The 12,730-nt window shown below is 44.3% G+C and overlaps 1 protein-coding gene across 6 annotated transcripts; it reads right to left on the bottom strand.

Annotated features, from left to right (window-relative positions):
• Positions 1–415: 415 nt before the first annotated feature.
• LOC121541976 (CLOCK-interacting pacemaker) lies at positions 416–10,675 on the bottom strand. Of its 6 annotated transcripts, none has more exons than XM_041851395.2 (6): positions 9,952–10,675; positions 5,675–6,234; positions 5,286–5,497; positions 3,498–3,582; positions 3,323–3,464; positions 416–3,101 (listed from the first exon to the last, which is right to left on the bottom strand). In XM_041851395.2, the coding sequence occupies exons 2-6, from the start codon at positions 5,677–5,679 to the stop codon at positions 1,854–1,856; spliced, it is 1,692 nt and encodes a 563-aa protein (XP_041707329.1). In that variant the 5' UTR covers positions 5,680–6,234; positions 9,952–10,675; the 3' UTR covers positions 416–1,853. The 6 variants fall into 6 exon arrangements, with proteins under 6 accessions (XP_041707329.1, XP_041707325.1, XP_041707323.1 ...); XM_041851391.2 differs by having other exon boundaries at positions 3,323–3,582; positions 9,952–10,023; positions 10,128–10,674; XM_041851389.2 differs by having other exon boundaries at positions 3,323–3,582; positions 5,675–5,757; positions 9,952–10,674.
• Positions 10,676–12,730: the final 2,055 nt, after the last annotated feature.

The raw sequence follows: 12,730 nt of genomic DNA, 5'->3' as shown, positions 1-12,730 counted from the left end.
TGATATAACTTGTTAAATCCACTTCAAATCAGTGTAGATGAAGGAGAGGAGACAGGTTAAAGAAGGATTTTTAAGCCTTGAGACAATTGAGACATGGATTGTGTGTGTGCCTTTCAATGGAGTATGGTAGTAGGTGCCAGGCACACCGGTTTGTGTCAAGAACTGCAACGCTGCTGGGTTTTTCACGCTCAACAGTTTCCCGTGGTCCACCACCCAAAGGACATCCAGCCAACTTGACACAACTGTGGGAAGCATTGGAGTCAACATGGGCCAGCATGCCGCGACCAATTGAGGCTGTTCTGAGGGGGGAGTGGGGGGGAGTCATTCTTAATGTTTTGTACACTCAGTGTAAATGCCTCATGAACTTCAACTGTACTATCCCATCTGAACCCAAAATATAACCTTTTTATAATCTGTAAACAATATAATTGTAAAAGAAAAAAAAAAAACGATATAGCCTCAAAACATGGTTAAAACTATAATGTTGATCTCAACGATGTTCAGTCCTATCATCCATAACTCTGCCTATTAATTTGAGAGTGGTTACATTTCTTCAGCCCCGCCCCGTCCCTCAGCTTTTTAACAAATCGGTGACGGGGCGAATGCTTTATTGTTGTTTGAAATGCAGATTGCCCCTTTAATGCACCATAAAGCTGCAGACAAACATATATTACATGTCCGTACCCCCACCCACAATATCATTATCCAATCATACTGCAATTTAGGTGACACACTTACAAATAGGATCGAAGGAGCATACCAAATTCAACAGAAATAGCCAGTGATATCCCACTGCCATGCACATCAAAATAGTCAGACTACTGTATAGCCTAACTACAATTCAATCAGGTATTATGACCAATGTGCCTCTAGTAAAGTGTCTGTATCCATGATAACTGACTCTAGTCTCATGTCACACCAGAGTCTCTTCCCATCCCATGTCCTTGACATGGCACAGAATGGATTCAACGAAGCTTGCAAAATATGGACATCCCAAACCTTCTAAAACAAGTGCTGGCTGGTAATATGACTGAACAAAGAGAGAACATGCCCCACAGTATATAAAGCACTTCAGAGCTGCAATATACTAAGCTACATGCAGGCCATTCTTTATTCTGAGAATGGCTTTAACCCTCAAATGACCAGAGAGCACAGTAGCACTGACCATGGGATGAGTGGGTTAATGGGAGACAACCGTTACGGTCGGTAGAGGAGGTCAATGACCGCCTTCACACTGTCAGCGCCACTAAGGCGGTCAAGGAGCGTCTGAAGTAAAATGATAATGGAATGGTCTGCGTTCATTTTCCCATTATGTTGAAAAGCTTGTCCGCCCCTTGTATCCTAGTGTGCTGTTATCGTTTTACCAAGGGTTTTAAGCAAACTACAACTGAGGGAACCTTTCTATGTTTAAAAAGGGCACTAGCAGAATATTTATATTTCATACATTTAAAGATAAGATTTGCTAGAATTGAATGTACTAAATTGGATAATACATTCATGGACCCTCATGTTTGTTTACATTGTCACCTAAGAAGCATATTTGTATGTTCTCATTATTGAAATACCCTGGCTAATTTGATCAATAAAATAAGCAATATTATGATTGATTTAACTGTGGTAGTAAAGTCAACAGTAAAGAAAAAAAAAGATCCATCAGATGTAATACAGTTAAGATCGTGTATTCACAGTTTTGCACAGTTCAGTGCATTCCCCTCTCTCCTCAGCTTCTCCCCCTAGAGTGGCACGTGCACCTCTGTCAAACGTCCCCCATGGAAGCCCCTCCCCGTAGGAGCTAGAATAAATAGGCCTGGTGGGTGGAGCTATCCGGGTGCATGATGAGGTCACACAGGGGCTTAGCGGCCCGACCCTGGGGAGGGGAAGATGGAGAGCAGGCTGGCGAGAACATTGGGACGGTCCTCTGGGTCAGGAGACAGGGCGAGAACATTGGGACGGTCCTCTGGGTCAGGAGACAGGGCGAGAAGTGGCGACGGAGGTGACGTGCCATCGTCATGGGACGCTGCTGCCAAGGGGTTCTGAGACGGGCAACGCTTGTTGTTGTTACTGCTGTGTTTCTCAGCCTCGTCTCCTTTCTCAGGATGGTTGTGGCCGTTGGCATTAAAGTAGGTCCAGTCCAGGCTCGGGTAGCGTCCCGACTGGGCCATGGCCTGGAGCAGCTTGTCCATGGGGCTGGGACTGTCGTTGGGGCCTTGCTGGGTGGCCTCTTGGCCGGTCTGGGCTGCCAGACAGAGGAGCTGGGCGTGCTGGCGGAGCTGGGCCAGCTCTTTCTCGGTGGCGGCATTCTGGCGCAGCAGCTCCTTGGTGCGCAGCGTGATGGCCAGCAGGCCCGACTGGCTCAGGATCTCTGCCGTGTTGAGGAAGCGCCGCTGACGCACCAACGAGCAGTCAGACAAGCAGTCGGACAGGTCTATCGAGGCCTCTGGGGCCCAGCTGTCGGCGGAGGACGAGGAGGACGAGGAGGATGAGGAGGACGCTTGGGAGCTGATGACGGATGGGGAGCCAACACCATTGGAGCGGGAGGGAGAGGGGCTGGGTTTGGCATGTTGGTGGCAGCAGTGAGATCCCTGCTGGGTGGAGGATGCAGGGCCACCCATGGAATGGTGAGGGAGGTGGGGGGAAGAGCTTTGGCTGCTGCTGACTTTGTAATGGGATTGGGTTCTGCTCTCTCGCTGGTGGTGGTGGTGCTGCTGTGGTCGAAGATGAGTGGTGGTGGACACTGTTTCTCTCTTGTCCTCTGTACACACCCTCTTGCTCCGGCTCTGGCCCTCTCTGCTGCTCTCCTTCACCGCCCCTGCACCATCTCTGCCCTGCTCTAAGCCTTCCTTCCTCGGGTGGGGGGCGATTCGGGGGTAGGAGTTGAGGATGGGGAGGTAGGAGTTCTTGCTGGTATGGTTCTTGTTGCTTCTACTGCCCCCTTTCTTGGACTGGCCCTGGGGATCTGGCAGATTGGAGGGGGCAAGGACGGGGGAGGGTACCCCTGGTTTTTGGATGAGCAGGTGCTGGGTGGGGGCCTTGAAACCAGACAGACTGTCCCATCCTCCCCCCCATGCCAGGGGTCTGTGCAGTAGTTCCTCTGGTCCGGACTACACCATCAGGAGGTTATAACCAGGGGTGTATTGTGAGCAGAGCAGGAGCCAGAGAACACAGATAAGACATGGGGAGGGGGTTACATTCACAGATCAGATAAAAGGAACAGGAAGGGGATGAGGAAAATATGCTTTGAACAAATAATTGACAATGCAAACCCTAACCAAACATTATTGTAATCTACAATGACACAAGCTTTCAGGGCTGAGTGTCTCACCGGTTTAACCACCAGGTTCTTGAAGACGTAGATGGGGTTTTGCTCCTCAAACGGGGGCATGTTGTGGCCCAGGGAGCTGCTACTGCGGTGGGCCCGGTGGGGCAGGGAACTGCTACTGCTGTGGGCCCGGTGGGGCAGGGAACTGCTACTGCTGTGGGCCCGGTGGGGCAGGGAACTGCTACTGCTGTGGGCCCGGTGGGGCTCACTCACGCTGCTACGCTGGTCATCCAGATCAATTTGCACCGAGTCCGAACCAGCCTCTGGGGAAGAGAAAGAGAGGGGTGGAAGGAGGAGAGAAAGAAAGAGAGAGTAAGAGAGAGAAATGAAAGGGGGAGGAGATTCATTCTGTTGACACAGCCATTAAAACATTTACATTTGAGTCATTTAGCAGACGCTCCTATCCAGAGCCACTTAGTTGGTGCATTCATCCTAAGGTAGCTGGGTGAATGTATGACACCAGTAGGACTCCTCTGATTCAGAGGGGTAGTCAGTTGTACAACTGACTAGGTTCCCCCCTTTTCTTTTCCTCCAGTACGTGCAATACACAAACCCAGCTGGTCCCAACGTTTTTAATGATTCCATTTCCTGGTTGTCCTACTGTTATTTTTTTTTTGTAGGGCCAAGTCCATGAGCTCATAGTGGTCCACAAATGAGCCCAATAATGGCAGCTGATCCAAAGGGTGAGCTTATAGCAGGCAAAGTGAGGGCTCCACTCACCAGATATGGGCTGCTCACACACACTGAGGGCTACACTCACTGTAACGCTGACGAACAAAGTCGCATCGGCCCAATATGGCCATGCTAGATCGGATCAATATTTGAGCCTGCATTGGGCCCACATCAGGGTTGGGGATAATTCTTAATTGAGTTGCGAATTGCTCTTTAATTCCAATAAAATTATTGAATTTGAATTGGCCACACCCTACAGGAAGCAGAGTTTGAATTAAAGGAAGTATAATTTATTTCAATGAAATTCAAATGGCTTATTTATTCTACACATCACTCACCATAGTAATGTTTATTTTTTACATACTGTATGGTTACCAATACCATGTAGCATAAGGTTGAAATATTTCATTTTTAAAACTCATTCTCCTAAAACTATTTTAAATAATTACAGTGGTCTGTAAATATGTTAAGATCATGTTGTGGGTTGTCTATAATAATTCATTATTCCCTTAATGTTTTTAAATATATTTTAAAAAATACATTCCCAGAATGCAATAGATCAAACACTGCAGTATGGAAGGGAACAATATAACATCTCATTACAAAGAAAATACTGTTTGACATCTTTGAGTTATAATCAAACGGAAATATTTTTAATGGAATGTGTATTCTTTGCATGGATAAGTGGCATATCATTTGAATAAAAGGTTTGTCAAATGAATGACACTTTCATGTTTCATGTCTCAGTTGAATTGGTTTGAAACGCTTTTAATTAAATTCTAATTCAGCTTCCTGTGGGGTGTGGCCAATCCATAGAGATGTGTAGAGATCGCAACGTTGTATCTGTGCCATTATGTCGTCTGTGACATCTCCATTTTAAAGTCAATTTTCTTCTACTTTTGATGTTTGAAAAAAGTGTAAAGCTAATATTGGTGACTTACCGCCACCTGCAGTAAATCTTGTGTCATTTATTTATTGTGACCACTAGATGGCGGCCATATAGCTTAAAACCATTTACAAACCATACGCAACCCAATTTGAAAGAAGAAGACAATGCTCTGATCATTGGCTAATGGCTGCCAACCCATAGGAATCGCCACCCAGTTGACTACTTTAAAATGGCGGAAGCCCTCAATGGCAGTATCCATGCAAAAACAGGTTATTTCCATGTAACGATCTCTATACATCTCTATGGGCCAATTCAAATTGATCCCAACCCTGGGCCACATGGTGCCAATGTTTGCTGTGGGCAAAAAAGGGAATATCTCTTGTGGACAAAAGTAGAGTTACTCACCGGAGTATCCCGAGTCTTTCTCGGAGTCCTTCTCTGAGTCAGAGCGTGACATCCTCCCGTTCATGCCCATTCTCCTACCCTCCTGGTCTCTGTGAGTGCCACCCTGGGATGCCCGCAGAGTGGCACTGTTACTCTTATCCTTGGCATTCTTAGAGGTGCCCTGGGGTACGCGCTCGGGCTGCTCCCCAAAATGCTCCTTTGGCATCACGGACCTTCAGGGAAGAGAGCAGTGAGACCAGGTGTCCTCCTGATCAAATTGATGACTAATGCTGGACTACGTGACTGGTTCAGTAACTCAGTAGAGTAAAGATGCTTTCACATATCCCTATTATGGATTTGGGCATGGATGGCTAAAGTTTGTACAAAGGAGAAAAGTATATGGTTGTTACCTCATAGTCCAAAGAGGCGTATGAACTGGAGAACAAATTGGACATTCAGCCACTCTTGGGAGGACAAAAATGCTTCTTTATTGCTAAAAAGCAACGAATTTCGACATTACAGGCTTCACCAGCGTATACATGACACCAGTTCTACTTTATATAACAGACCTGTAAACTAAATGATCCCCCAGTGTTACCACTGTTAAAGCTCAACCTGAGGGTATCAGAATAGATATTTATGATGGAATACCAACATGACAGAATAATTTCCCCAAGAGATTGATTGATTAAGGACATCAAATACAAACTTTTTCATTAGGCTACATCTTCCAGTCAGTTTATGGATCACAAATGTGGGGAGAAAAATAGGACAGAATTTCCTTACTTCCTAATGGTCTAAGCTGTTTGCTGTTGCCACATAAAAAAAAAAAGGCTATACAAGCCTACCTCATCACACTGCCCATCCAGCATGACTTGAATAGCGAGTAATTGGAGTAAGCAGCACTGAGTAAGGGCTCACATGTTTGCTATAAGCTGCTGTAACGTGGCGTAGCCTGTGTGTAGACACCCTAGGATGAGGGAGGAGTAACTTGATAAGATCATCTGAGCTAGACAGACTCTGTGCAAAGTACCTCCCCCAACCGTGTTATGTAATTGCTGGCTGGCAGTGGCACTATAGTTGCTACACAGAAATAACAACCCCCATTGATACATGTGTGCACTATACACAGAATGATATTCATCATCATAACATGGAAGCATTGCAAAGTATACATAACAATTTAGTTTGTTTGTCAGGTCTGAAGATCGTTCACAGTTTCCTTCTCACAACCTAGCCGATTAAACTCAACTCCACGATTTACGATGGAGTTCAGCGGAGACTATTGTGGGTGGCCTTGACCTCTGACGTCACAAGAAAATGATTTCAGCATCCAAAGAATATCCCACAATTACACAGAAATCAGGGTGCTGAAATCATGGAGCTGCAATCAGGGTGCTCAAATCAGTCGTTTTTGATAGAAACGTCCTTTTATGTGACGTCGGAGGTCAAGTCCGCCCACAATAGTTGCCGCTCAACTCCATCGTAAATTGTGGAGTTGAGTTTAGTCGGCTAGGCATAAGCAAATGACTAAAAGCCCTCACTAAGTTTTCAGAAAATAGTATTTGGGAATTAGAAATTGTGCACCAATATTTAATTTTAAAAGCCTGTTTTATTAAATGAAGTGCCCTTTAATATAGACCACATGGAAAATTCAATAAATCAGACTTGCTAAAGTCCCAAAATTCAGCATTTTGACATGTCCCTCAGTGCACCCTCTGTGACTTCTAGGAAGAAGATTTTAACCCACTTACCCCCAACATTTCTCCAAGTTTTTTTACCATCATTGTAAAACCCTAGTTTTGTTGCTTTGAAAAAGTTACTGAAGATTATTATTTATTTCATGTGATTTGTGATTCATTTACACCTGTCCCTTATTTTAAGGTCAACCCTGTTAAGTGAACTGAACTCTCACATTAATACAGTGGGGGAAAAAGTATTTAGTCAGCCACCAATTGTGCAAGTTCTCCCACTTAAAAAGATGAGAGGCCTGTAATTTTCATCATAGGTACACGTCAACTATGACAGACAAATTGAGAAAAAAAAATCCAGAAAATCACATTGTAGGATTTTATTGAATTTATTTGCAAATTATAGTGGAAAATAAGTATTTGGTCACCTACAAACAAGCAAGATTTCTGGCTCTCACAGACCTGTAACTTCTTCTTTAAGAGGCTCCTCTGTCCTCCACTCGTTACCTGTATTAATGGCACCTGTTTGAACTTGCTATCAGTATAAAAGACACCTGTCCACAACCTCAAACAGTCACACTCCAAACTCCACTATGGCCAAGACCAAAGAGCTGTCAAAGGACACCAGAAACAAAATTGTAGACCTGCACCAGGCTGGGAAGACTGAATTTGCAATAGGTAAGCAGCTTGGTTTGAAGAAATCAACTGTGGGAGCAATTATTAGGAAATGGAAGACATACAAGACCACTGATAATCTCCCTCGATCTGGGGCTCCACGCAAGATCTCACCCCGTGGGGTCAAAATGATCACAAGAACGGTGAGCAAAAATCCCAGAAACACATGGGGGGACCTAGTGAATGACCTGCAGAGAGCTTGGACCAAAGTAACAAAGCCTACCATCAGTAACACACTACGCCGCCGGGGACTCAAATCCTGCAGTGCCAGACGTGTCCCCCTGTTTAAGCCAGTACATGTCCAGGCCCGTCTGAAGTTTGCTAGAGTGCATTTGGATGATCCAGAAGAGGATTGGGAGAATGTCATATGGTCAGATGAAACCAAAATAGAACTTTTTTGGTAAAAACTCAACTCTCGTGTTTGGAGGACAAAGAATGCTGAGTTGCATCCAAAGAACACCATACCTACTGTGAAGCATGGGGGTGGAAACATCATGCTTTGGGGCTGTTTTTCTGCAAAGGGACCAGGACGACTGATCCGTGTAAAGGAAAGAATGAATGGGGCCATGTATCGTGAGATTTTGATTGAAAACCTCCTTCCATAAGCAAGGGCATTGAAGATGAAACGTGGCTGGGTCTTTCAGCATGACAATGATCCCAAACACACCGCCCGGGCAACGAAGGAGTGGCTTCGTAAGAAGCATTTCAAGGTCCTGGAGTGGCCTAGCCAGTCTCCAGATCTCAACCCCATAGAAAATCTTTGGAGGGAGTTGAAAGTCTGTGTTGCCCAGCGACAGCCCCAAAACATCACTGCTCTAGAGGAGATCTGCATGGAATGGGCCAAAATACCAGCAACAGTGTTTGAAAACCTTGTGAAGACTTACAGAAAATGTTTGACCTGTGTCATTGCCAACAAAGGGTATATAACAAAGTATTGAGAAACTTTTGTTATTGACCAAATACTTATTTTCCACCATAATTTGCAAATAAATTCATTAAAAATCCTACAATGTGATTTTCTGGATTTCCTTTTCTAATTTTGTCTGTCATAGTTGACGTGTACCTATGATGAAAATTACAGGCCTCTCTCATCTTTTTAAGTGGGAGAACTTGCACAATTGGTGGCTGACTAAATACTTTTTTCCCCCACTGTATGTCAACCCTGTTAAGTGAACTGAACTCTCACATTAATATGTCAACCCTGTTAAGTGAACTGAACTTTCACATTAATATGTCAACCCTGTTAAGTGAACTGAACTCTCACATTAATATGTCACCCTGTTAAGTGAACTGAACTCTCACATTAATATGGTGAAACTTTAATATGGTGGAAACTACATTGAACTAATAGTGTAAACCATAGTGTAAAAGCAGGCCTAATTGCTCCTGTAAGTCGCTCTGGATAAGAGTGTCTGCAAAATGACTAAAATGTAATGTAAAATGTTAGCTGGTTCTACTCTTTTTTGCAATTTTCTGGTGAAAAACTGAGCTGGTCGAGCAGGCACGTGCACAGATTGGGCTCTACCTGTACAGCGCACATGCCCCTCCCAGTCTCTAAAGTGCACTTTTGTTTTGGGTAAAATAAAATGTATACCGTTTTTGTCATTGTTGTTCTGAATCCACTGCCCAGCAAGTCCTCATTAAATTCACATAAAATATGTGTTATTTCATTAGATATTAAGATGTGGCCATCTATTGTCGTTATGTAACTAAATAATAATAGTCGTAATTGCTCAACAAGTATGTGACCACGGTTGCCGAATATATATATATATATTTTTTTTAGGTGCCCTTTTTACAGTTTGAGCACCTGCCCCCCGAAATGTCTGTGCATGGCACTGGGGTCGAGTATAACACCTCAACCCAGTTACCCATTGATAGACAGGCTAGAATGTTTTAACAATTTTCTTTGTGAAGCTTGCATTCAATTGCCACTCCCTGTTGCACACAACAAGCTTCCAATCCCCCTGTCACAAGGGGATTTATGCCCGATTTAAGATGAAATGAAGACTGTGACGTCAACCCTGTTACTTTAGTATGTACCTAATAGGTCACTTACTGTAGTCTTTTTTTGTTTTTACCTCGTAAAATGGGAAAACGTGTTTTTTTTATGAAGTTGAACAAAGTTCTTTTTTTTTGTGGACCAAGTTACACTTCACAAAAGGCACCAAATTGGTGTAACGACCCATTTAAACAGTAGCCTATACAGTTGGAGATATTGGAACAAAATCCATAAATTATTGAACTGTTGATATTTGGAGATATGCATGCAAAAGTATGAGGTATGATCATTATGAGGCCAATATTATAATTTGTCTTACCATTTATTCTGTCCTTGTCCTTAAGCCTTCTGCCTTGTCAATCTCTGCCCTAGGACCTGACAAGCGTTCTGTCTATAGGCAGATACCAACCAAAGCATCTTTGAATCATGCAGATAACTATTTTCCTCAAGTTTCAAGTCCTAGCTAGGGTACCATCCTGTAGAAAAATGTTTTACCTCCTGCTTGGTATGGCATCCTCATCCAGAATAACAATGTAACAAAAGTATTTCAAACACCGGTTAATGTTGTCGCTGAGTTCTCGAGTCGATACACTGTAACCAGCAGCGTGCCTGAACGCCCTGTCTGTTCAATATTCCGTCTGAGCCGTACAAAAAGCGTCCATGATTATGAGCGTTACGCATAGACCCTCCTCCTAATCTGAATAGTAATAGCCCAGTGGTGATGCCCCGGTCAGCAGTGACTTTCTATCATAGACAGGCAGCGCTGTGGCCAATCCCGTGCGTAAACACGTGTGCAGTCGGCAACATGGTTTAATCCACGTGAGGAGGTATACTGATTGTAGGCGGGATTTAGGATAAAATCAGAGCAACATGTTGGGGAGCGCATGTGTCTGAGACAGACACACACACCAGGCTATAATACTGTGTAAAAATACACGTAGTCACACACACGTGGGCAGTAGGCTATTCATAGATATATTTACCAAATGACGATGAGCAGGGCATATATTTTTGATTTATCCATATAGCTCACACTAGGCTCAATACCGTACATATAGGGATGGCACAATATTGCATTTGAGATGAAACTGTCCTCTGGAATGGAAAAACGACAAATGGTTTATGAATGAGACATCGTCATAATCGTTTCTGGTATTTTCTCAGGTGTGCTGTGACGCAGCTACAGAGAGACCCGCATGGATGAGAGACCCCAGATTTCAGTTTTGCTAGGGGGCGAACGATATGAACGTGTGCTGCAACATGTGAGAGCATTTCAGAGGCGTGGCCACGCTCCTCGAGCGCACATGTTCCACGCGGTGAGTGCGTAAAAAGCATCACGGTGGCTCGTGTATCTCGGGGATGTGGTCATACACATTCGCTGAAAACCACTCCAGAGTACAATTTCATTACTCTGTTATATTATTTGTCAATGAACAACATGGTAGTTCTTTTCACACAATAAAGATTGCTAAGAATACATACATTATGAGCAATTATAGCCTACTTGATGTCATTCATTCTGATTAATTCATTTTTTGTTGTTGTCATTTAGCAGACGCTCTTATCCAGAGCGATTTACAGGAGCAATTAGGGTTAAGTGCCTTGCTCAAGGGCACATCAACAGATTTTTCACCTAGTCGGCTCGGGGGTTCGAACCAGCGACCTTTCAGTTACAACGCTCTTAACCACTAAGCTACCTGCAGCACATTCTTGATGTCATTCATTCTGATTCTTGCTCTGTGTGAATTAATCTGTGTGTGTGTGTGTATTAGAAGATTGGATAATATGTTGACAGTATATACAGAATATAGTTTTGTTTAATTTTGCGTAGACTAAATAACTTTAAACAAGATCAACTCACACAATCTTAACAGGTCAGGAATGTATCAGTATCCTAGTTGCCATCTACTACCATTGTGCCCTATAGCAAGGCACTTAACCCTTTAAACAGCTCCATTGATGCCGTTCGCTCCCCTGCTCTATCGTTCGCTACATTGTGTCAGAAGTGGGATGGAGTCAGTGGAGATATCGGAACGCACGGTCTGGACGTTTGAGGGGACTGAGTAGTCAAAGCACGGGGAAGTGCCTTTCTGTATATGAGCCTCATTACAATTCCCACCAAGTGGGTTAACCCCAATGGCACGCCAGCACTCGGGGGAAAACAAAGCATAGCCTATTTTTCAATAAATCCCACTTGTGAAATTATTATCCATCTTCTGCAATTAATATGCCCTCGAGGAGTCTCACTCCTGACTATGTTACATTTCTGTGGGTGGGGTGGTGATGAGGACACGGGGAGATCAGGGGACATTTCTCTCCACTAACGTGTCCTCTCTCACAGAATGAAACAGAGCTCCCGCAATGTGTCTAGATAGTGCCATGGCCAAATAGGTTTTTGCAAGTTTGCATCGGCATAATGTGCCGAGGAGGCTGATAATGATCAAATCAAATTTTATTGGTCACGTACACAGTTTAGCAGGTGTTATGGCTGCTGCAGCGAAATGCTTATGTTCCTAATTCATATCAATCTATGCAGTAAATGTCAACAAGCACACAATAAAAATGTAAAATGTTGTACAGCAGTAGATATATAAATAGTATGTAAACATTATTAAAGTGACCAGTGTTCAATGACTATGTACATAGAGCAGCAGACACTAAGGTGCAGGGAAGAGAACCCGGTGGTAGCAGACTGGTGACAGTGACAGGGGCAGAGTAGGGTACTGGGCAGAGGGCAGGGTACTAGGCAGAGGCAGGCTAGTGGTGGCTGTTTAACAGTCTGATGGCCAGTCTCTCTGTCCCAGCTTTGATGCACCGGTACTGTCTCCGCCTTCTAGATGGTAGCGGGGTGAACAGGCCTTGGCTCGGGTGGCTGAGGTCCTTGATGATCTTCTTGGCCTTCCTGTGACACCGGGTGCTGTAGATGTCCTGGAGGGCAGGCAGTGTGCCCCCAATGGTGCGTTGGGCTAACCGCATCACCCTCTGGAGAGCCCTGCTCTTGCTTGACGGTGCAATTGCCGTACCAGGTGGTGAACAGCCCGACAGGATGCTCTCAATTACGCATCTGTAGAAGTTCATGAGGGTCTTAGTAGCCAAGC

The sequence above is a fragment of the Coregonus clupeaformis genome, chromosome 27 (genome assembly GCF_020615455.1).
Source record: "Coregonus clupeaformis isolate EN_2021a chromosome 27, ASM2061545v1, whole genome shotgun sequence".
NCBI classification, from domain to species: Eukaryota; Metazoa; Chordata; class Actinopteri; order Salmoniformes; family Salmonidae; genus Coregonus; species Coregonus clupeaformis.
Note: the sequence above shows the minus strand (reverse complement) of the source record. Positions and strands in the feature narration are given on the sequence as shown.

Excerpts from the sequence above, each read along its gene's own strand:
- LOC121541976 (XM_041851389.2), bottom strand. Across the intron at positions 3,583-5,285 it reads GAAAGACTCGGGATACTCCG|AGGCTGGTTCGGACTCGGTG; the intron begins GTGAGTAACTCT and ends TCTCTTCCCCAG. Across the intron at positions 3,102-3,322 it reads AGAACCTGGTGGTTAAACCG|TCCGGACCAGAGGAACTACT; the intron begins GTGAGACACTCA and ends CTGATGGTGTAG.